The following is a 24,916-nucleotide window of genomic DNA, read 5'->3' as shown; positions in this document are numbered from 1 at the left end:
TTAATGGTTGGGCCATCTGGAGGTCATCAACACATAGAGCAGAAGAGGCTGAGCTGTGGCTCTCCAGAAGTCTATGTACTACAATTCCCATGAGCCCTTACCAACATGCAGGCAGGGGTTCATGGCAATTGTAGTCCATAGACCTCTGGAGAGCCACAGCTTAGCCACCCATCACAGAGTCACCAAAAGTCAGAGGCAATTTGATAGCAGTTCACACACATACACCAAGAAGTAGTAGTAGAAGGAGGAGGAGTTGGTTCTTATATGCCGCTTTTCTCTACCTGAAGGAGTCTCAAAGCAGCTTATATTCGCCTCCCCTTTCCTTTCCCCAAAACAGACGTCCTGTGAGGGAGATGGAGCTGAGAGAGCCCCGATATTACTGAAGAAGGCTGGTTCCCATATGCCACTTTTCTCTACCCGAAGGAGTCTCAAAGCGGCTTACATTTGATTTCCCCTTCCTCTCCCCACAACGGATACCCTGTGAGGGAGGTGAGGCTGAGAGAGCCCTGACATTTCTGCTCAGTCAGAACAGCTTCATCAGTGATGGGGTGAGCCCAAGGTCCCCCAGCTGGCTGCACGTGGGGGAGTGTAGTATCAAACCCATCTCGCCAGATTAGAAGTCCGCACTCCTAACCACGACACCAAACGGGCCAAGTCTGCCCAGATCTTCGATGTACAAATCCAGCTTCAGCCTTTTGTTGCTCAGCCCTCAAGCGCAATATTTTCCCTGGAGTGATATCCAAGAGCTGTGCATAGTATGGACAGACATATTATGAAGTTGCTGTTCTGGATTTTTTAAGAAACTTGTGGCATTAGATAATATGGTGGCGGATGAATGATTAGGAACCCCCTGCTCCAGCTGATCCTAGCTAAAAAGCAGAAGTGGATTCAGATGATGTTGGGGGAAAAAACACCTGAGGGGCTTAGCCCCCCACCACCACCACCACAGGAGGTGAGCAAGGGGGACCATCCCCGTTCATTTGCCACTTCCACCCAGAACTTGCCTTCTGCCCTCCCTCCCACCAGGGATAGCCCAAAGAACCCAGCTCTTCTGAGCACCATTCTTAAGGACACTGAGGGTAGTTAATGCAGACACCCTCAGGTCACTCCCGCAACATGAACATACAGTTTAGGTAGCACTACCGCAATGTGGTGGGAAGTGTGGCAAACTGAGGCTCTGGCCAACCTCGGTTCAAATCACCACTTCCACCTTGGAAGCTTGCTGAGTGGGACACAGGGCCCAGTGCTAACTCAGCCTGGCCTGCCTCGGGGGATTGTTCTGAGGAGCAATGTTCTAAAGCAGGGGTAGTCAAACTGCGGCCCTCCAGATGTCCATGGACTACAATTCCCAGGAGCCCCTGCCAGCAAATGCTGGCAGGGGCTCCTGGGAATTGTAGTCCATGGACATCTGGAGGGCCGCAGTTTGACTACCCCTGTTCTAAAGGGAAGGGAAGGGCAATGTTTTAAAAGCCACTTTGAATCCCAACTGGGAAGAAATCTGGGATATGAATAAACAAGTGCAACACAAATGCGCAAGTTCCCCATCCTATCCATGAGCTCATGTTCAAGCAAGTCACTGGAAGATATCCCAAGGCTCTCCCAGTATCAGGGGACCTATCGGGGCTGTAGCCTCTGCTTGGCATGCAGAAGTTCATCAGTTCAATCCCCAGCATTTCCAATCAAAAGGACCAGGCAGGAAGTGACATGAAAGACATTAGCCTGAAACCCTCTAGAGCCCCTGCCAGTCTGAGCTGGCAATCCTGACCTCAGTATAAGGCAGGTCCATGTGTATTCATGTGTATGTGTATTTTCTGCTTTCTAGAGGAGAGGCAATAGTAAACATGGGTACTCTGTGAAGATGTGCAGTAGGCCCTCTTGAAATGTTCAGGCATACGGGTACATGCTCTGCCTTACTCTGTTTTCATTCTGCTTTTCCTGCAGCCTGTTTAAACTGTCTTGTAAAAGAAAATTCCCTGCTCAGAGTCATGACTGAAAAGCCTGAACCCTGAGGGGTAGTTTTCTATGTGCAGGGATTTCTTTTTAAAAAGGGGGGGAAGTATTTAGTCTTATGAGTCCTTGCACATGTAAACCATCTGTGTGAGGATAACACTGGAGTTAAACCGCTTTACAAACCTTTTAAAATGAAAGCAACTCTTCTTACAAATGTTATACAAATTCCTACCAGGAAGGCAGTGGCGTCCCTGTGCATATACACAGTTGCCTGATTCCTTATGCTGTTGTGGAGAGGTTAGTGCAACGTCATGATCCACACCCACTGGGGCTGCTCCACAGGGATGGTGCTCCACCACCAAATATGGCCACAAGCCTCTGGCATGAAATGCACTTGCCAGGAGGCTCTGTGGACTATACCAGGGGTCTCCAACCTTTCTGAGCCTGTGGGCTCCTTTGGAGTTCTGAAACAAACCGAAGAAGGGCACCATCCTAAAACAGCTTTTGCAGCAGGCGGGGCCAGCTGACAAACATCAGGGAGCGAAATTATGCATAACTCTCCTGCCAAGTCTTCCACCTTTGTGTTAAAAGGAGGCCTTTTCACCTGTCAATCAGCCAGTCAGAAGTCCTGCCGGGAAAGAGCCCCACCCACATGGCAGGCACAAGGAAAGGTGTTGGCAGGGGATACCTGCACTATGCAAAGCTCAAGTAAATGGGATATTTATCAAATGATTTACGCGCAATGTTTCTGCATGGCACTGGTTCCAGGAAAAAATTGCATCTATGCAGTATGCTCTAAATCAGGGGTAGTCAAACTGCGGCCCTCCAGATGTCCATGGACTACAATTCCCAGGAGCCCCTGCCAGCATTTGCTGGCAGGGGCTCCTGGGAATTGTAGTCCATGGACATCTGGAGGGCTGCAGTTTGACTACCCCTGCTCTAAATTCACTTTATGCAACCATCCTTATGCATGGGTCGGCTGCTGTCAAATGCAAAGGAAAAACATCTTCCCCCCCCCCAAAAAAAACAAGCCAACTACAAAACACGACACACTCAGGGAAATTGGCTGAACCCATGCCAAAGAGCTCCTTGGTTCATGCGTGTCTACTGCGTGTTGAGAGAGACACACCTCATTCATGTATCACAGATTGATCGTGATTCAAATGGGTCGCCGTGTTGGCCTGAAGTAGCACAATAAAATCAGAGTCCAGTAGCACCTTTAAGACCAACAAAGATTTATTCTAGGCATGAATACATCTTTGTTGGTCTTAAAGGTACCACTGGACTCTGATTTTGTGTAGATGGGTCATGGTGAGAATTGGCAAAACTCAGCTGCCAAAGAAAGCATGAAAGCACCTGTTGCCTCCCCCTCATTGGAGCAGTAAAAACGGTGCAATGTGGGAGGTGGCCCAGAGCCAGCTTGCCCCATCTCAAAAGGGGACGCCATGCGAGAACACATGCACGGTGCCCCACCACAGAACCCAACCAAATCTATGAGGGACATGAGCCCTTGACCCACAAGACAGGGCATGCAAGAAGTGCACCTTGCATTCATGTGGTGCCCCGCTGTGAACAACAAGCCCGGCGCACTAGAACATGTGGGTGCGCTAGAGTTGGCATGGCTACAACACTTCTCGGGAGCCATACGGGCACATGGCCTCGAGCTGTACGCATCCAAGTTAAAGGAGAGGGGGGAAAAACCCACACAAAACAAAAACACCTCTCTGGATCTGGTCCCTCCCCAGAGCTGTTAAAAATAGAGCACAGGGCTCCAGGCAAGCAGCAAGGAAATTGTAGCCTTGGTTACCCGTTGCCAAGAGATATTCGTGATGCTGGAGGGAGTGAGAACTTTGGGAACACAAGAACCCTGCCACGCTCCTTACGTCTCAGGCGTGGGCACTCTCCCCGAAGCGAGGGCATTCCCATCTCTTCACATATCGACGCGCTTCAGGACCGGACACGTCCAGACCTGTGCAAGACCAAGCATGTATACCCTTGGGACACAGTATTTTGCACACACCCGCCCTTTACGACCAAACAAGCGCTCCAGAAAAGCGATCCCAAGGTGCAGTGCAACGCCCAAGCATGCCCCGTGGGTAGTGGAACATGGCAGAACCCCAAACCCTTCTCATAAGCCCTCCAGAATGCTGAAGAGGCACGCGGCGAACCCAGGGACCGGGTGGCACGGAGGCGAGGCCATTGTTTTGCCTTAGTGGACTGAAACACTTGAACCGTGCCTATCGATTAAAAAAATCCCAAGGCAGCTAACTAAAATATTGGACAAAATTGCAGTATGCTATACCATAAAAAAGGACCAAGCGTTTAAATGGCGGGGGGGGGGTGACCCTCAACTTGGCACCTGAATGCTAGCAGGAGAGAATCAAGATGGATGAACTCTCTTTCACTATTTCAGTTCTAGGGTTGAAAAGCCACATGGGAAAAGCCACATTTTCCTGGGGAAGAATCTCAACGCATGGGGAAGCTCACAAGCAAGCAGACTGTCCTGAAGGCATCCAAAGTATTTACGGCTGTAAAAGGTCACAGTCAGCACTGTGAATCAGTTTATGGGCAGGAGGGTAGACTGGCCATTGCATTCACGGGGAAATGGCCCACTGGCCCCACTGCCCTAGAGGGCTGCTGGTGGCCAAGAGCAAGCACGGCCAAATTCTAAAACGGGGGTCCCCAACTTGGTGGCTGTAGGGCACCCCGGTACCCACAGAAGCCTTCCTTTGTGCCTACCAGGCTCCTGGCCAGCAGGACTTCTAAGGGACTTGAAAAGATTGTTTCAGAGACCTTGAAGGGTTGGTCTCAGTGCCAAGTTCTACCATGCCTGGACCTCTGAACAAACACTTGCAGTGGGAGCCATCCCGTTTCTACCCACCGGACCAAGGGCAGGCAGTCGTTCTGGCCCAAACTGTCCCCAGAACGTCCCTGCCTGCAAAAATGTCAGTGTGCCAACAAAGATAATGGAGGAGATGAATTATATACCTGGGCAGACATGCCTGGGAAAACCCTCTGGGTGGTGCCAGCAGCTTGGAGATTCACCCTGGACTCGTCTGGCACTGTCTGGTTCTAAGAGGCAATAAAAGGCCCCGGCCCTACTCCCTGCCTTCAGCCTCACTAATGGCTCCAGCACCGCTGCCAGTGCCTTGGCTGCTCAGGCAAAGAATGGGCTCTGGGCACCAAGACAAAGGGCCTGGCGAGCCGCTGGGGGCTGGCCTGCCTCACTGTCCACCCCTGCACTAGAAGCAAGATGGCAGCCCTGGGAGAACCAACACAAATGTTAATAGCCCACAAACAGGCCTCAGCCCTGTTTGTTTGTGTTACGGTGAACACATGGAGACCCTGCTGGCGGGGATGCACATCGGTCTGTAGGGTTACCTACCTCTGGGTGGGACCTGGGGATCTCTGTCTATTACAACTGAAAATAGCTTCAGGTGGGGAGCCACGTTGGTCTGAAGGAGAGTTGGACACTTCGGTTGCTTCGGGCTTCCATGATTGCCAAAATGTCCAAAGCGCCCAACCCTATTCTGAAGCAACATGACAAATTGACACCTATAAGGCCAAGGAAGTTTAATTCTGGGTAGAAGTTTTCCTGTGCATGCACCTGGCATCTGATGAAGTACACAGGCACACAAAAGCACCTACCCAGAATTAAATTACCCAAAGGAGTGTCAAAGTGGCTTCCAAACTCCTTTCCCCTCCTCTCCCCACAATAGGCACCTTCTGAGGTCGGTGGGCCTGAAAGAGATCTAAGAGAGCTGCTCTGCAAGAACCACCCAAAGAGAACAGTGATTAGCCCAAGGTCCCCCAGCTGGCTGCCTGTGGAGGACTGGAGAATCACACCCAGTTCTCCAGAATAGAGGCTACCACCCTTAACCGCCACACCATGCTGGCTCTCTTTGTTGGTCTTAAAGGTGCCACTGGACTCAAACTTTGCTCAATTGATCTCCAGGTGTGTAAGGTCACTTTCCCTGGTGGAAAATGGCTGCTTTGGAGGGTAGACTGTGGAACATCATACCTTACTGCAGCCCCTGTGCTCATCAAACCCCACCTTCCCCAGACTCTGCCATGGGTTTCCCATCTGGTTGTAAGCAGGACCTGACATCCCATCACTTTGCAACTTAAACTGAGAACCAGGGATGGGATATATATGCTGTGTATTTCAGCTGTTCAGCGGTATAGGCAATGAGTACATGAGAATTACTCAACACAGTTTTTGTAAAAAATAATAATCAGGTGTATACTAGACACAGGTTGTTACACACATTTGCTGTAAACGGTGGCACAGGGCTCTTGTCAGCCCCATTTCCAGTCTACACTAGACACAGATTGTTATTGCTACAACTTGTGGACAAGGCGCCTGTCAGCTCCATTCCCACCTTGCCACGTGCAGCTCACCTGAAAGGAATGGATCATCTTCCCATTTAGAAAAGCTTCCCAGTCTGTTACCCCATGCTAACTTTTACTTATAGAAACACAGAGTTAGAAGGGGCCACACAAGCCCTACGATCCCCTGCTCAATGGAGGCTCAGCAACCAAGGAGCCTTTCATGTCCCCTCCATCCCCCCATCCCATCCACCAGGAGTAAACCAGCCATGCTCAAGCAGACCAAACCCCAGTGGCATAACCAGACTAGCTCAGGCGCCTGGTCCCACCTTGTTCTCCAAAACCCTCCCACTGCTTTTAACATAGAAAAGACCAGAGCGACCGCTGAGGGCACTCGACAGATTCAGACAGGAAACCGGCTAAGAGTTGCTGGGCGGACGCAAGAACTCTTCGGCAACAGCTAGATCATTGTTCTTTTATGAGCTAGCAATTCCAGCTCGGGCTTGCCAGCTTGTGGACCAACCAAGCCGAAGGGAAGCTCTGGCCATGTATGTACCCGGGGCTGGTGACCTGCAGGAAACTTGAATGTCTTCCTGGTGGTCTGCAAAAAAAACAGGAAGTGCTTGGACCCAACCCCGACAGGCCACGATTAATGGGCAACATCCAACTTGGCAGGTCACAAGTTGTTCAGGACTGTGACGCACCCCCCCCCCCAGAAAAAACAAAACAAAATGTGAAGCAAGAAACACAGAATACAGGATCCTTCCACCTGGCTCTCCTCTCAGGGGCTGGCAGGCTAGAAGAAGAGTTAAGGTTTTATACCCCACTTTTCACTGCCCAAAGGAGTCTCAAAACGGCTTCCAATCACCTTCCATTCCTCTCCCTACAACAGACACCCTGTGAGGTAGATGAGGCAGAAAGAGCTCCGACAGGACTACTCTGTGAGAATAGCCCTAAGAGAACAGTGACTGGCCCAAGGTCACCCAGATAGCTGCATGTGGAGAAGAGGGGAATCCAACATGGTTTGCCAGATTAGAAGCCGCCACTCTTGAACCCAAACACCACTAGAAGAGAGTTTTCAATAGGGCCTAAGAATTCAGAGTCAGAAATACCAGCCATGGGCAAACATAGTGTGGCTTTGGGCATCTGTTCCCCAGTATATATTTCTAGTAAGGCCTAGGAGGAGGAGCTGGTCTCATAGATTAAGTGCCACTCACCACTTAACACCCACTCAGGCCTGCTGTCCCACTTCTGACTGCCTCCTCCTCCAACCGGCTTGCCTGTGTGTCCAGCAGTCAGCCAATTGCCTTCCGACCCCCACCCCTGGCCACCCCCTCCTCCTTCCCTCTGAGGCTCAGAGGCTGCAGATCCCTGCTGCGTGAGAGCTGCCCCTGCTGGTGAGTTTCCTGCCTAGGGCCTCCCGCCAGGTCCTGGGGGGAGGTCCTGGGGAACTTTTCCAGGTCCTGGGGGGAGGGAGAGGCCATCTACAAAGTTCTTCAACCCCAACCCCCAATCTAGCGCCCATTGTACTCCTGAATGCTACAAGCTTGGTCCCTAGTGTATTATAACTATTAACTGGGTTTACTGAGGCTCTCAAGCAAGTCCCAGCTCTTTAATTTAATGTGGGAATTATGCACAAGCCTAAATCTCTCCCATTGAAAAGCGTTTAAACTTTGGGGCTAGCCCATGAGACTATGTAGGCAAGTGCCTCAACAAAAAACAAAAAGAGAAGGTACAGAACCAAGGGGAAATAGATGATGCTCACAAGTTTGCAAGCTAAGATGTGACCCCATTTTGGAGGGGGGGGGAGGAATGCAAGAGGAAGGGTGAAGGAGAAGCAGAGGCTATAGAACAAAGCCCTGGGAAAGAAGTCCATTTTTGCTACCTTGAGCCAAGAAAAAGAAAGTCAGGATATAAACTTTTAAATTAATAAATACATTTCCAAGCAGGGCTTAGAGCAGGGGTAGTCAAACTGCGGCCCTCCAGATGTCCATGGACTACAATTCCCAGGAGCCCATGCCAGCGAATGCTGGCAGGGGCTCATGGGAATTGCAGTTTACGGACATCTGGAGGGCTGCGGTTTGACTACCCCTGGTTTAGAGAGTGGAGATACCAACAGGCAATTGATTACAAGGAGGCAGAGAGGATGAGAACATGGAAGACAGCTCATATTATAAGGTCCTTGTACAGATCTATAGTGCAGCCTCATATGCAATCCTGTGTACAGTTCTGGTCACTAGATCTCCAAAAGGACATTGCAGAACTGGAAAAAGGACAGAGGAAGACAACCAAGAGGGTTAAGGGGGAGAGAACACCTTCCCTGCAAGGAAAGGCTGAAGAATCTGGGGCTTTTCAGTTTACAAAACAGACAATTAAAGGGGGGAGAGATATGACAGAGGTTTATTAACTGATGTACAGGGTAGGGTGAGTTGATAAGATAATTTTTTAAAACACGGAATTATCTGCCTGAGGATGTAGTGATAGTCACATAAATAGACAGCTCTAAAGAGGGATTAGGCAAGTGCATAGAGACAGGTCTATCAGTGGCCATGAACCATAGTTCCCAGTGGGAACCTCCATGTGTCCTCTGAACCCTAATGTCAGCAGGCAACACCAAGGGAAGGCCTCAGCCTCCGTGCCTCATTGTTGGCTGTCCAGAGGAACTGGGAGAGACAGGCTGCTGGACGACATGGGCCACTGGTCTGATTCAGGCGGGCTCTTCCTATGTTCAGGGGATTAGCCGCGAAGAAGTATCTGCACAGCTAAAAGAAGGGGGAGGCACGATGGAGAAGGGAGATCACGAGGGGTCAAAGCATGTGAAGAATTTTTAAAAAAACAAACAAACTGGAACAAACCCAAAGAGGAAGCGGAAACTAAGGAAAGGGGTGTAACAAGAGAAATTTTGGCAGGATGAGATTCAAGGGAGGAATAAACGGCAGAGGAGTTAAAAATGAACTAAAGAGCACGAAGCTATGAGCCAACTTCCTCATGACAGCATTCCTAAGAAAATGCCATCATATGGCTTGGGCTGCAAGGGTGGGCGGGGCGACAGATCTAAGCACAAATGACCCTTTTGCCCTCCCTTGTCTGCTAGGTATGAGTCAAAACTCTGCCTGTAGTGCTGCCTGTAGTCTGCGGACTGGAGGAAGGCAAAAAAACAACCCCCAAAGCAAAAAACACTCCTCTGTTTGACTGACTCAACCATGTGAAATCTCTGTTCCCACGTTACGGTTTTAATTGCACTTTTGGCTTCCAAATCTTTGATACATCTGCTGCTCCCCCAGCAACCCTGCAAAGTGGGCTTGCTTTCCCCCTGCTGCCATCAAGGAAGGGAAAAAGGGATGTCACTTGCCAGAGACACAGCTTCCCACCCTCCCGAAGGCTCACGGCCAAATTGCAAATCAAGCCTCACAGGCCCAGATCAAATTCTCTGACGACCAGGTTACCAGTAAGCAAGAATTACTTAATTTTTTCAAGATTCAGCGGGGTAGTTGCATCCAGAAAGGGATGGCACAAAGTTTGAAACTAGGGGTACCTTTAAGACCAATGAAGTTTAATTCTAGGTCAGGGGTAGTCAAACTGCGGCCCTCCAGATGTCCATGGACTACAATTCCCAGGAGCCCCCTGCCAGCAAATGCTGGCAGGGGGCTCCTGGGAATTGTAGTCCATGGACATCTGGAGGGCCGCAGTTTGACTACCCCTGTTCTAGGTATTAAGCAGAAGTGTATCTGACAATTTATGCACGCCCACAAAAGCTTACACCAGCCTTTCTCAGCTTTTTTACCATTGAGAACCCCCTGAAACATTCTTCAGACTTTGAGAAGCACCAGAAGTGGAGCAAATGTACAGAATATGGTTGGAGAGTATAGCTGAGTAAACGCCCACCCCTTCCTGACTGCTCCAAGACCATCACTGGCCATTTTGGGAGGGAGGGCAGGTCAACATGACAATATATGGTCAAATCGGCCAATACATTTTCAACGCATATAAAAAATTAATTCCCGTCCATTCAGGAAACCCTTCCAGAGTCGTCAAGATGCCCTGCGGTTTCACAAAACCCTGGTTGAGAAAGCCAAACTTATACCCAGAATTAAACTTCATTGGTGTTAAAGGTGCCACTGGACTCCAACTTTGTTCTGTTGCTTTTGTCAAGACGGACATTCTGTCTTCCTCAGCTAGACCCAATCTGAAACTAGAGCAGTTTTTGCAGAGTTGCTCACCTGTCAGGTGTAAGAAACTGAGTGGATGCTTGTATCAGAATTAATTCCAAGAAGAAGAAAATTGGTTCTTATATGTTGCTTGCCTCTAACCCAAGGAGTCTCAAAGTGGCTTACATTCACCTTCCCTTTCCCCACAACAGACACCCTGAGAAGTAGGTGAGGCTGACAGAGCCCTGATATTACTGCTTGGTCAGAACAGCTATCAATGCTATGACAAGCCCAAGGTGACCCAGCTGGCTGTACGTGGAGAAGGAGCAGAGAATCAAACGCCGCTCACCAGATTAGAAGTCAGCGCTCCTAACCACAACACTTCACAAGACACATGTGCAGAAGCATGCATACCCACATAGATAAAAGCCTCCCCTAGTAATTCACAGGAGGTCCCTTACCTGTGCCAGGTCTTCCCATGATAATCTCTTTCTTTGGAGCCGGGTGGCTGGTGTACTCTCCCGGAACGATGACGGGCAAGAGGGCGGCTGGAGAGGGATGGAAGGCGACAGGCTGGAAGGGGGAGGAGACGTTGAAAATGGGCGGGGCCTGCTCAGGGGCAGAGCTTGCGCTGGGTTGGCTGGAAGGCAGAGTCCGGCCCACGTTAATGGGCACTGGCATCTGCAGTTGTCCCTTGCCCGTCAGGTGTTCCTTGGAGCCAGCTTTGCCCATTCGAGGGCTGCCCACCCGGCCCTCCAGAGGCTTCTCAGTGAACATGGAGGGTAACGGGACGTCCGGGTTGCGCACAATGACAGGGGAGTCCCTCTGCACGGCAGGCACTCGGCGTACGGTGGGGCTGGGGTCAGAGGTCAACCCAGCAGGCGGCGGCACCAACAGCAACGGAGAAGCCTGCTGGGAACGAGAGGAGAAAGGCCCAGCGCCGGCAGGTGACACGGCCCGGAAGCCGGCAGGCGTGGAAGGGGTGGGCGTGTGCGAGACAGACTCCACCCCCGAGTCGAGGCTGTCTGTCTTATGGAAGTCGTTCGCCGAGCCGGTGCTGCTGTGGTGGGAATCGGCTTTCCGCTTGCCGGGGCTCATCGGGACTGTGAACGTCAGGTTGGTCTGGAAGGCGGACAAGATGCCCGAGTGGTGGCGCTCCCGGGGAGTGGCGTGGTGCAACATCTCGGGGCTCAGCACCGCGCCCCCGACTCCCTTGGGGGTGCTGGCGCTGACGTGACGGCTGCGGGCGGCCGCCCGTTGGATTACAGGAGACGCGTTGATGGGGCTGAAATTGGCCGGACGGAAGCCGAAGAGCGGGGAGGGAGATGGTGAAGGTGCGGGCGAGAAGGGGGACTGGTTGGAGACAGGGGAGAAGGAGGGGGTGCCGGAGCGAGAGCTTCCCAGGGAGACCAGCATGACGGCTGCCTCGCACTCATCAAACTCAAACCTCGACAGGTCAGCCGGGGCCACCAGGCGGGGCCGCGAGTCCCCTCGAGCGCTGCTGGTCTCGCTGTCCCGAGAGGTCTCGTCCCAGTCGAATTCGGCGCTGCCTTCCCGAAGCCCGCTGGCCCGTCCCTCCGACAGGCTCTCCATCTCCTTGGTGCGCATGGAGAGATGGCGGGAGCAGTAGCCCCGGCGCTGCGACTCCTTCATGCAGCCCTCCCGCGAGCAAAGCCGCCGCCACTGCTTGCCGTTGAACTTCTTGCGGATGCCGTTGGGTGTGCACACCACGTCCCCTTTCTTGTACTTCTGCTGGGCGGCCGTGAGGGGCGTGCGGGAGCGAGAGGAGCCCGGAGTGCTGCACTTGTCGACGGACATCACGCTGCTGCTGCGACTCCCGGTCGCTTCTGGGCTCAGCAGAGGCGACGGCTGTTCAGGCAGGCGTGGGAATGCAGGGGACTTGGGGGGTGACAATATCTGAGGGGGTACGACCACGGACTTTTCCTCTGCCCGCACCCCAGCACTGATCTTGGAGACCTCGGCATCTTCCGGCTGCTTTGGCTCCGGGCACGGGAGAGCCAAAGGCCCCTCTTCCTCTTCCAGCAAGGGTGGGGGCTTCTCAGGTTGCTTGCTATCATTGGGAAAGGATTCCAACCTCCAAGGGGGACGCAGGAGACGCAGGGCGGAGCGCGGTACCCAGGCCGAGTCTTTATGTGCAGTGGCGGTGCCGGGGAGGACCACCGGGTGGGCAAAGAGTACTTTGTACGAGGGCGGCTTGGCGCTCACTTCAACCACGGTGCCTTCCTGATAGGCCGTCTCCTCAGAGTCCACACAAGCACAGACCGCCGTGCCCACCGCCAAAGCAGCCGGCGGTGGGATGGCATCCAGGACCACATCCACGGCGCCGGAACCCAGCGCCCCTTCATAGTAGGCCATGACGCGGTCGGCAAGGAACTGCACCCCCAAGTCCTGCCCCCGACGGATCTGCTTGACGATCGCTGGCTGAAAGACCCCGTCTCGCTGGGCTAGGACCTGCTGCAAGCGCAACTGCCGCAGGTCATACTCACTTGGGGGGGCTGACCACAGGTCCCCCACCCCTTTGTCATTCTCATCGGCAGAGTGCTCGCTGGCCGTGTCCGTACTGGAGGAGGGGCAGCGCCTCGGTTCGTCCTCAGCAGGTGCTGCCAGGCTCTCGCTGCCGTTGGATTCCTCGCCCCCCAGGTACTTCCTGCAGGGCGCACGAACTTTAAAAGCGGCCGTCTTGCGGTTCAGGGAGGCCTCTGGCCCATAGACCTCCACCCCAGGTTCTCCCTCGCCTTCGGGCAGCTTGTAAGGGTCGTCGTGAGCTCCCGCCAACTCCCGCAGGCTGGGGTCCATCTTCACTTGCATGCGCCGGGCCCCCACAAACGCCGGGGGCTGATCAGGAGCCTCCTCCCCACTCCCCTCGTCAGGTTTCGGCCCCTCCTCGTGGGTGGTCTTACGTTTCTGAGCCTTGGCCCGCGTGGAGGGCGGGGAGCGGCTGCTGCTGCTGCTGGAAGAGGAGGAGCTGGCAGCCTTCTTCGCCGGTTTCATCTTCCCTCCAGGCTGGGTGTGGTCTTGAGGAGCTAAGGAGAGAAGCAGAGAGAAAGGTTAGAAGACACGTCTGGGCTCATCGCTCGTAAGTAGAGGCTGTGGCTCAGTGCAAAATATCACCTTGGCATGCACAAGGTCCCAGGTTCAATCCCCAGCATGTACAGCTCAAAGAACCAAGTAGGAGATCATGTGAAAGGCCTATGCTTGAGACCGTGGAGAATCCCTGCCAGTCTGAGTAAACAACAGCGGCCTAGCCACACCGAAGTTCAGAATATGTTGCATTTATGTTTTTGGCTTGGTGACAGAACATCCCATTGATTTATTGAAAATTAGGTTTTTATACTGCTCTCCCAGCAAGCCAGCTCAGGGCAATGTACAGAATTATATAAAACACAACATTAAAATGGATTGAAAGTTTTAAAATCAATTAAAATAAATAACGGCAGGTTAAAACAGCAGCAATTCTTCCACAGATTGTCTATTATAAGGACTGGAATTCTCCCCAGGCTGGTTTGGGAGTGAATCAATATATAACTAGATGGACAAATGGGCGGGTGGAGCCACAAACAGGTAGATAAGTAGGTAGATAGAAAGTCCCAGATTCAATCCCCGGCATCTCCAGTTAAAAAGGAGCAGGCAGGAGGTTAAAAAGGAGCAGGGGAAGACCTCTGCCTCAGACCTTGGGGAGCTGCTGCCAATCTGAGCAGACAATACTGACCTTGATGAATCAAGGGTCTGATTCAGTACCAGGCAGCTTCAAGCATGTCCACTACGATCATACGGCAGCCCTGAGCCCTGAACCCCAACTCTGCACTGTCTCCATGTAAAAAGATCCGGTGGCAGCTGATAGGAATTGGTCTCCCCCTAGGACCCTCCGGCTGAGACCTTGGAGAGCCGCTGCCAGTCTGGGTAGAGAAGACCAACCTGGAGGGACCAATGATCCAAATCAGTATTTGGCAGCTCCTTCTGTCTGTGAAAGAGAACCCCCCTTGCACACACCAAACATACCAAAGCAGACCAAATTAATTGACAAGGTCAATATTGTCCACTCCGGTTGGCAACTCAGGTAGAGCACTCTCATCCCTCTGTGGTACAGGACTTAGAAGCAGCCCACTCTCATCTGGAGAGCTGGGATTGATCCCTGGGGCGGTTATCACTCTCTCAGAACACTTTCGGGCCCACCTACCCCACAAGATGCCTGTTGTGGGGAGGGGAAGGGAAGGGAAACGTGACTATAGGGCTCCTTAAAGTAGTAAAAAAGTGAGGCATTAAAATACTCCTCTTCTTCGTGCCATCTGCTGCCCGATGTTTGAGCTAGAGATTGAACCAGGCACTTTCTGCATGATAAGGAAACCTCTAGCACTGAGCCACAGCCACTCCATTAGGAGAGACAGGAGATCCACATATTATAATCTCTTCCCATCCCCACCCCACCTTACCCCCCGCCCATCATTCTCATGGCCAATGAATAACCACCCACAAGACTGCACAGGGAGGGATAGACTTTCCTGGGGACAAGATTCTTGTCTTTGTCTATCATCTTCTTGAAAACATTAGGAAATGGTCAGCAAGTGGAGAGTTACCCATTGATGGAACCTAGGCCTAAAGCCCTGCATACAAGAAGTACAAACGTTTGGTCACACAGAACACTTTGGCAGGGGCTCAAAGAACAAAGGAAGCATCAAGAAAACTGTAACTCACTTGCAGCATTTTTTTTGTAAGTTAGGTCCTTTGTGGATGTATATTTGGCTCAGCCAGGGACCATGCTGTCAACTGAGCAAGAGTTGAGGGCCAGAAAGCTTGGCTCCACTTACCCTGGCACGGCCCAGAAACAAGGAAAAAAGTCTGCCTCCTGTCCTCATGGAGTCAACAGCCACATGGGACCTTATGGAGCCCTCACCACGCACCACCCAGGGCAGAAGGAGCAGAGAGGTTGCTTGAGGAACAAGCTGTTGCACTGACTGAACCCTTCGTCTGCTGTCAGTAGAAGAAGGGGTTAAAGAGTCATCTTCCCTTTGGCTCACACATAAAATAAACCCCAAATCCAGATTAAGAAGGGAGGGAGGAATCCTTTCCAACCGAGGGCTAGGACAGGGCCAGATGGCAAACCCTTCCAGCCAGATTTGTGAAGACTGCAAGCTACCAAATGCCCATCCTGACATCAAATAGCCTTTTTAAAAAAAGAACAAATATTTAATGGTAAATCTAAATACTTTGATTTTTCCAAAGTATGCTCATTCATGAGCTAGGCCTGGAGCACTTCTTCGCAGTATCACAACTCAGAAGCACCCTGAGCTTTGCAGGCCTAAACTGGGACAGCCGTTTGTGGGAAGTTACCATCTTCCCCATGGGGGAGGAGAGACGTGAAAAGTCGAGGGAGCCATTTACTGGGAACACTCCCAAGGAATTCCCCCACACACACATACAAAGAAACATTCCCAAGTCACTTGCTGCCCAAAGATAGGAAGGGTGCAAAGGAATGCCAAAGGGATCACAAGCCCTTCAAATGACTCAGTCAAGCAGGGCTTCATCCAGCTTTCCTCCTGTCTTGTCCCACCCGCACCCCTCAAGAAAAGAGAGGGAAAAGAGAAATCCCAGAAAAACAGAGGGAGGCTCAACCATCTAAAGGTCTGGCTATAGAACATTTTGAATTGTTTTTTTTTTTTTTTGTTCAATCTCTCTACCACCACACCCTCACGCAGGGTGCCGCCCTGCCAACATCAAATTCTTCAAGAGAAGATCATCATCCCTAATTCTCCATAGCCATGATGTTTTCAGCCCCTTGAAACATCCCTTCCCCACACACACACAATTTCCACTCCGGGTCATTTCTAAAACCAAAAGCTTTCGAAAACCTCTCGACACATGCACCCTTATTCTGGGATGGAACGGGGAAGATACTCTGTGCATGCTTAGAGGTGCTCTTTGTTGCTGCTGCCTTCCCTTATTCTTGGGTCCAAAGCCTGGCATTCAGAGTGCAGGTATCATTCCTTAGCACAAATTCTGTATGGTCAGTCCTTCCCTTCTCATCCTCACTCCTTCAATGCAAGCATTGTTTGGAAGGATTTTCTTCGCTGACTCCATCTTTCCCCCTTATCCCATATCACTGTCTTCTGCCGACCCCTCTAGAGTCAACAAGATGCAAACATTTACAACACACAAACTCGTCTTCCGAGCCTGAATGCCCCATCACCTCCCTACAGGTGTCCTTATTCCTGCCCAAGTGTATGTGTGTCTCTCTCTCTTCTCCAACCCCCCCCCCCAATGTACTCCCCTCCCTTCCCTCCTCCTGCACCTCCCTAAGACCCTCCCCTCTTATGCAATTCCTTCTCCGCACACGCACTAGCCAGGCCTTCCTCCCGATCAAGGCAGAACAGGCACCGGGATTGCCAAATGCCACCTCACAACTACCCCGTTATATTTATGCTCCCCCCTCCCCAAATGCCCCTTGGCTCCAAGCCCACGTTCCTGGGAACAGGGGAGGGGGCCACAAAGTTGCAGTCACTGTCTTGGGAGCCATGAAATCGGCCCCTGGCTCCAGCCTAGCCCCCTTTGCGGGGGGGCACCGAACTAAGTTGCAGTGCATTGAAAGTGGGCAAGAGACCCCCTAGACCCTCCCCCATTATTACTGTCAATAACGGAGTTGGTATCTCCCAGAACCCAACTGGGGCAGCAAAGTTGGTGCATTCTACCGCAGTTCTGCAGGATTCTTTGCAGATGTTGCCCTCCGAGGGTCTTCCTATTGCCCCCTCCGTGGGGGGGGTACTAGAGTTGGTACCTCCCAAACCCCCTTACCTGAATGACTCCCTTTCCGGGGAGTTCAGTAAAGCCGGAATCTACCCCTGTGCAAGGTGCCTTGGTACAGTCCAATCCTTCCCCCTCCCCCCCCCCGGCCTCCGATGGTCCAGCCCGAGCCCCTCTCGGCCCCTCCGAGCCCCTTTTACTCCAACAGACAAAATGGTGAATGAATCTGGACCAGCTGGAACCGCTACCCAATCAGCGGCCACAACTAGGTGACAGATTTTCACGTCGACCAATCGGAAGTCGGCAGGGCTTGCGCATTAGCCCACTTACCAAGACAGACAGCTGGTTAGGCCTATCCGCGCAAAGAAGGGGCGGTTGCCTCTTGAAAGTATGCCTGCCAGTCTCTGGAGAAGAGCAGTTACAGTAGCCTATCGCGAAACGAATGTGAGAAGAAGTAGGCGATGCTCTACATACAGTACCCAATAAGAAAACAGAGGAGGAGCCAAGCATATAGAACTTGTTTACCTGGAGCTAGGCGAACAGGAAGCGTTAGCTTCTTCGTGCCTCATGGGACATGTAGTCCTCAAAGACTTTTTCCACGGCTAATTAATCTGTTTAATGTTCATGCCAATGTAATTCCCGGAATGCCCCACGAACAGAACGGAGCAAGCCAGAAGACGCAGTGCTTTATGGGACACTGACTTCTCAATACAATTCCCTGCTGAGGAGAGATAAATCTTGCCAAGGCAAAGACAACAATTCCCATCTCGCTTTGCGGTAAACCAGTAGACCCGCTAGAAAAGTACGGCTCAGAAGCCCTCACGGACCTCGTAGTTCAGCTACCGTCATGGACGCTAGGAAATTTATACAAAAAGAACTACAACTCCCAAGAAGGACCGCGAACCAGTTCTTCAGGGCGGCTGCCTCATGGGGCTGAGTATTCAAGTATTCAAGACCGGCACTTCGCCCCTCATAGGAAGAGGAGGACGGCGGCCGTAAAAAGACTAGGTCACCCATCATGCTTTTGGAAGCAAAGCGCCTTAAGCAGGCTACGGGCCCGCGCAAAGCCTTATGGGATGGGTGGTCCACCGAGGCATTCCACCCTGTAGGCTATCCTGAGGAGTCCCCCCAGGAAAGACTACAACTCCCATAATTGCTCTCTTTGGTTACTCCTCAAGCCCATCCCCTCCCCCCCGAGCAGCAAAGTACAACTCCTGAGGTGTTTGAGTGGGGGGGGGGGAGGATGGACTTCGTACCCCTCTTCAGGTCCCCCTCCGCCGAAGGGTTATTTGAATGTAATTTGCATGTCATTAGCATATTCATCAACTCACCCGCCGTCCGCTCCTGGCCTCTCTTGCCCTGGCCGGGGCCCCTCTCGCTTCCTCTCAGCAACAGCGGAGCCGCCGCCGACAGCGCCGCGGCCAATCAGCGACCGGACCGGGATCCCCTTCCCCACGTGGGGCCGAAAAGGCAGGGCCGGCGACAGCCAATCCGCGGTCGGGGTGGCCGAGGAATGAGGTCACCGTGACTTGCTCGCATTGGTGGAGACGCGCGGGGCTCGGAGCCAATGGGAAGGGACCTACCGCAGTACGGGGACAGGCAAGGAAGACTCGGGCTTCGGGAACGTGCGGACGCGCTTCTTTGGGGGACTCGTCGCCTCCTCGCGCCTGCGCGCCGGTGTAGTCCACGTGCAATGTTGCTCGCACCCTCAGCCGACCGCGAACGCCCCCCCCCCCCAACGCCGTGCATTGAAACTTGAGTGTTTTCCGTGCAGGTTGTCTTCCCCATATGGGGGGCGGCTCTGGCGCTCGCTCGCGCTTCCTTGCCTTCAGGGGTGGGCAAATTGGCCCTCGAGATGCCCATGGACTACAATTCCCATGAGCCGCTGCCAGCGAATGCTGTCGGGGGCTCATGGGAATTGTAGTCCATTGACATCTCGAGGGCCACAGTTTGGTCACCCGTGATTCTAGACTTTTAGATCACAAGCCCCCACCCATTAAGGGCGGAACTAAGATTTCCCTCTGCCGCCCCCCCCCCCCCCGCCCAAGTTTCCTTTCTAATAAGAGCCAAGCAAGAATGCTGACCGTGGCACTATAGAAATAGTTCCTGAGTTCTTTCCCTTTGGGAAATTCCCTTCCTCACTGACTCATCCCTTGGTGCGAAGAATTTTGGGGCCAGACGGAGTCCTCTTAGCTTTACTGGGTGTCGTCGTGATCCCACACAAACTCCAGGGTCGGGGTCTGCAGCCTTTGGAAGCCTGGAACCTGAGCCTTCCACTGAGGACCCCTAGATAAACTTCCAAAAGTACATCGGAGTGTATCAGAAATGTGGATTCTTGGTTGTCTGGCCCCTGTTGTAGAGACTGGGATCCGCAGTGAGCACTGGGTCAATTCTATTCTGATTGGGGGTTAACGCCTGAAATGCCTTGTGGGTGCCCCTAGAAGGGGTAGATTCAGAACAGTATCGGAATGTGAACTGCAGCAGTACCTTTTATACTCCCTACAGCTCCTAGCACCTCCCCACATTTCTGGCAGGTTTGTTCTGAACATATTTGTTTTATTTTATAGTTATTATATTTAAACTCCCTCCCCCCACAGTATCTTGGGGTGGCAAAGAAGAGTTGGGCTTAAAAACCTGTAAATTAAAGAATAAAACTAAAGAATAAAAATACTTCTTAAATACCCTATTGATCTCTCAGTTTCTCCATAAAATCGACAACGGAACCCCACCTTGTTGGTGCCAACATGCGTATAATTGGGCAACCTGGGCCCGTTTCCCTGGGTGGAACAAAGCTAATTTGTTTGCTGTTCCACATCTTGAGGGCGCAAAGTGTTTCTGGGCATGCACAAAAAGCCTTTCCTTTCTGGCATGAAATGACTGCTGCTCAAAGATGTTTTGCGCATGTGCTGAGTTATAACCCCCTTTCAAAGGCAACCTTCTGTTTGTTCCCTACTTTTCTCCAGGTCTCACAGGTTACCTAAAAAATGCCAATCCGCAATCTGGTGTGCCTGGACCAATGGCAGTTTGATGTCTGACATTAGATCAGGGATTCCCATCCAGGACCTCCAGCTGGGGGCTGCATTCTTTCCCCTCCTGCCTAAATGGACTTGGCCACAAGTTAGAAACTGGCTGCCTCCACCCATGGGGCTTGATGGGTACGCTGTGGATGTAAAAATCAGAGGGAGGAAGTCAGTTGTGACGTGCTATGGCTGGTCCAGGCTGTCTTTTCAGCTCCTGCCCTTCTTTCCGGCCTACATGAGGCAAAGCCACCATAGTAGTAATAAAGGAGGGTGGAGGGAGTGAAAAAAGAGCGAAGGGTGTGGATCAGGGGTAGTCAAACTGTGGCACACCAGATGTCCATAGACTACAATTCCCATGAGCCAATGCCAGCGAATGCAGTCCATGGACTGCATTGTAGTCGATGGACATCTGGAGAGCTGCAGTTTGACTACTCCTGGCGTGGATGCTTCTGCCACTTCCGGGGCTGTTGCAGGAAGCTTACATCACTTTGGGGGGTCCTCGAAACCTGAATATTCATTTTAGGAGCTCCTCCACAGTCAAAAGGTTGAAAAAGGCTGCACTAGATACTTGCACGCAGCGGCAGGAGAAACTAAAAATAGCATCAGCCTGTTTTCTACAATATGCCAGTTTCATGTATGAAATCAGTAACACAGGACAGAACATCCTTGAGTTTTTGTGGGGACTGACATGGCTGCTCTTGAATGCATGAAGCTGTCTTATATGAAATCATACCCTTGGTCCATCAAGGTCAGTATAGCAGGGCACAGTTCCATTGGGTACCAATGAAGTCAGCCAACCAAAAAGCAGCCCTTGTCTCCAGAACAACTGATCTCTATAGTCTGGAGATCAATTGAAAAGCAGGAAAGCTCCAGGCCCCTCCTGGAGGTTGGCAAAATTTGGTGAGAGACAGTTTGGTGTAATGGTTAGGAGTGCGGACTTCTAATCTGGCGAGCCGTGTTCGATTCTGCACTCCCCCACATGCAAACAGCTGGGTGACCTTGGGCTCACCACAGCACTGATAAAACTGTTCTGACCGAGCAGTGATATCAGGCCTCTCTCAGCCTCACCCACCCCACAGGGTGTCTGCTGTGGGGAAGGGAATGGGAAGGCAACTGTAAGTCGCTTTGAGCCTCCTTTGCTGCTGCACAGTGCCACACCGAGGGGGAACCTCAGCCATGGCATGCTATGGCTGCATGCTATAGATCTTGCATATACCAACAAGAAGTAGCAGAAAAGAACTTTTACCGACCTTTTTGTTGTCCCAGCAATGCTAGTGGGTGGAAAAGAAGCAAGAAATAATCCAGGAATGTCATCCTCCAGATGGGACCTGAGGATCATTCCTGAGGAACACCCAACAACGTGAAATCATAATGCCAGACATAGTTAACATTAGGTACCCTCGGGGGGGGGGGTGTGATGTTGCTATGAAATTGGGGGAAAGCAGGGCTTTTTTTTAAGTAGATATACTTTAGTTTTTAAGGTCAGCATCAGCAAGGATCACTCGTGTACCGGTTTGCAACGGTTTCGGTAAGAATTCGCTCAAAATTCTCTTTCCATAGTTCCCGAGCAGCCATTTTGGGAAATGGCATCCTCAGCCGAGCAGAACCCAAATCCAAGCTGTCCCTGTTTTCGTCTCTTCTTGAACAACACATACGACGGCTCCAGATTTCCTGCGTGTGCAATGATATGAGCAATGCCTCTCCGATGCAAGCACTATTTTAACACCCATCTGCCCATGCACCAACAGACATGTTTGCCTCCAAGGAGGATTCACGCTCCCTTCCCCTCCCGCCCCCACCGCCTCTCCTGGATTGAAATTTGAAATTGGAACTAAAATAGATCAATTCACCAAGTCCTGGTCATACCGCGGGTGCCAATACAAAGCCATAATCCAGTCAAGGAGGGCGTGCGGCACACAGAGGGTTCTTTTGCCTCCCAATAATGACATGAAACTCATGTGGGAAATGAATCAGAACCCCATGGTGGGGTTTGTGTGCAGTTAGAGCAGGGATCCCCAACCAGGGATCAGTGGATCACCAGCGGTCCGAAGGAGCTCCAGAAGGGCTCCGTAGCCTTTCCCCTCCTGCCTTAACGGATTTGGCCACAAGCTATGGAACTGGCCACCTCGGTGCATAGGTTGTGGGTGTAAGAATCAAAGATGGGGATCAGTTGTGGTGTGGTATGGGAGGGGGGGTTCTGGGCTGTCTTCTCAACTCCGGCCCTTCTTTCCAGCTTGCATGAGCCTGTGCTGTAGTAGTAGTAGTAGTAGTAGTAGTAGTAGTAGTAGTAAAGTCAGGAGGAGGGAGTGAAAGAAAGATGAAGGGTTATTATTATTATTATTATTATTATTATTATTGATTTATTTCCCGCCACTCCTTAACCGGCTCGTGGCAGGTCACAATTATGTAATTTCCAGAGGTGTGGCAGGGAAGCATGGCCAGCCAGCATAACCTGAAGCCTGAACACTTATTTCAGGGGCTCTTCCGGGGTCAGAAGGTTGAGAAAGGCTGGGTTAGAGGAATTATTTTGCAAGAGAGACCCTGTGGTGTAAGGGTCAGAGAGTCGGACTAGGATCGGGAAGACTCCAGGCTCAAATCCTGTGGAAGTTTGCTGGGTGATCATGGGCCAGTCACTCCCATACAGCCCAGCTGTTGCTGTGAAGATAAAACTGGGCAGAGGGGAAGGACGCAAGCTGCTTTGGGACCTCATTGTGGAGAAAGGCAGGGCATGAATCGAGCAAAAGAGGCCAAACCAAAATAAACAATGGAATAGTTTCATATTTTAAGGAATTGTGATTAGATCTTCTGCTCCATGGCCAAAGGGCTAAGGGGTCAGGCTCGGATTTGGGAAACCCTGATTCAGATCCCCGCTCCATCAAGGAACCTTGGAGGATGATGAAGCAATCGCATCCTTTTGGCCTCCCCTACCTTGCAGGGTTGTTGCAAGGGTAAAGTTGTAGAGGGAGGTAATAATGTCAGCTCCTTGGAGGAAGGTCAGATGGGATCCCCACACTGCTGGCCTAGTCACATCCCTTCTGCCAGTTTGTGAGGATAATGCAGAGGAGAAGAGAACGGCATGATCCACTTTGGGGCTCCATTGGGGAGAAAGTTGGGATATAAATGAAGTCAATCTATAATAATAAAAAGAACAGTGTGTAGGGGGAGGGATTCCTTCAGAACGGGGTCAGAAAGAGTTAAATTTCCCCTTTGCGAGTAACCCCCAGGCCTGCTTTTTGAACGATGCTGGGGGGATACCATCACCCCTCCGCAGCATCGCAGGTCCTGTGTCCAAAGATGACTTCTGAAATCCGTCTCCGATGGCCTGGAAGCGGGCCCTTAAGGAGGAGAGGGACTCTTGAGATACCAGAGCAATCTCACAGGGAGAAGGCTCAGCAACGCGTGGTACATTGATGCAAAATAACCAAACCAAGCAAAACAGTGACTACTTAGGACTGTTTTTTAAGAATAAGCTCACTCTTGAGTTGTACAGGATTCTTCCCCAGGCAAAACAGGGGTGGGGGGGAGAAGAACTAATCCTAGAGTACAACAAGCGGAGTGCACACCCAATGTGCATACTTCTCATTTCGGAGACAAAAGTGACCTCATCCCTTAACGGTGTATGTGTTTTTTTCCATTGATGAGCAAGAAGTTCCAGCGACCCAAGAGGCTAAGATCTCCATTAGTGATAAAGAGTTTTGTGCTGCTCAAAGGCTTGCTTGCTTCTGCCCCCACAAAAGGTAGCCCGCATTGATTCAGTCCTCAGTGGGAGACCAAGTCTATGTACATGTCCAGAGCTTTTTTGTTAGTACGTGACATATTGCAGGATTGGGCCAGTGGACTGGAAACATTTTCTGGGGCCAATCCTCGGTGGGCCTTGGACGGCATGGTAGCTTCGAAGCCAAGGATGGTGGTAGTTCTTGACATATCTGGGCTTTAAAATTAGGAATAGGAGCCGGGTGTCAGGCTAGGATCTAGCAGAGCCAGGTTCGAATCCTTACTTTGATGTGATTGCTTGCTGGGTGACTTTGGGTCTTTCATTCACTCTCAGAAGGTTCTACCTTGCAAGGTTGTTGTGATAATACAATGGAAGACAGAACAATGCAAGCACTTTTGGGCGCTGTTGGAGGAGAATGGTGAGTGGGGGGAAATTAATGAATGGAGAGTGTTTAAGGAGATTTGTGCTTTTGTAAGGCAAGTGAATTCTAAGGGAACAAACTGAAAAAAAGAGGAAAGACAGCCTTCTGATCACAGGGAGAATTCATCAGTCTCAGATGTTACCCCTCTGGATGTTCTTCCAGATTACTCCACATACAGAGACACAACAGAGAGCCTCTTCTTCTGGGCCTCTGCATCATGGGACCATTGGACACTTCCAGTTCCATAAATGCAGTTAAAGAAGTCAGATTTATTCATTAACTATTTCTTGCATGGCGTGTGTCGTATATACCCAGGAGATCCAAGGATGGTCGGGCAGCCAGGCTAGGGACATTTGGATGCGGTCTGCCATTCTTGAATCCGGGTCATGACCCCTAGTGTTCCTTGGAGGAGGAATTCTCCAAATTCTTGGTGGCCTCCCATCCAATGGCTATTCAGTGTCGATCCCACTCAGGCTTGCCTGGGCTCTCCAAGTCAGGGTTAGCAAAGTCCCAACTGAGACAAAATCGCAAAGTCCCATGAGGATGAGAGTTCGATCCCAGCAGCAGGCTCAAGGTT

At 51.5% G+C, this 24,916-nt stretch overlaps 1 protein-coding gene across 6 annotated transcripts in view; it reads right to left on the bottom strand.

The window, feature by feature from the left end:
* CIC (capicua transcriptional repressor) overlaps positions 1-18,649 on the bottom strand; it is a 50,976-nt gene extending 32,327 nt beyond the window's left edge. For 4 of the 6 annotated variants that reach the window (XM_077336749.1, XM_077336752.1, XM_077336753.1 and 1 more), the window contains exons 1-2: positions 18,515-18,649; positions 10,889-13,471 (exon numbers count right to left, since the gene is read on the bottom strand). In XM_077336749.1, coding sequence (XP_077192864.1) covers positions 10,889-13,439 — 2,551 coding nt within the window. In that variant the 5' untranslated portion in view covers positions 13,440-13,471; positions 18,515-18,649. Of the gene's footprint in view, positions 1-10,888; positions 13,472-14,157; positions 14,345-17,234; positions 17,374-18,514 lie in introns of those variants that run through there. The other 2 variants (XM_077336750.1, XM_077336751.1) reach the window with 2 other exon arrangements.
* Between the last annotated feature and the right edge of the window lie 6,267 nt (positions 18,650-24,916).

The sequence above is a fragment of the Paroedura picta genome, chromosome 5 (genome assembly GCF_049243985.1).
Source record: "Paroedura picta isolate Pp20150507F chromosome 5, Ppicta_v3.0, whole genome shotgun sequence".
Classification (NCBI taxonomy): Eukaryota; Metazoa; Chordata; class Lepidosauria; order Squamata; family Gekkonidae; genus Paroedura; species Paroedura picta.
Note: the sequence above shows the minus strand (reverse complement) of the source record. Positions and strands in the feature narration are given on the sequence as shown.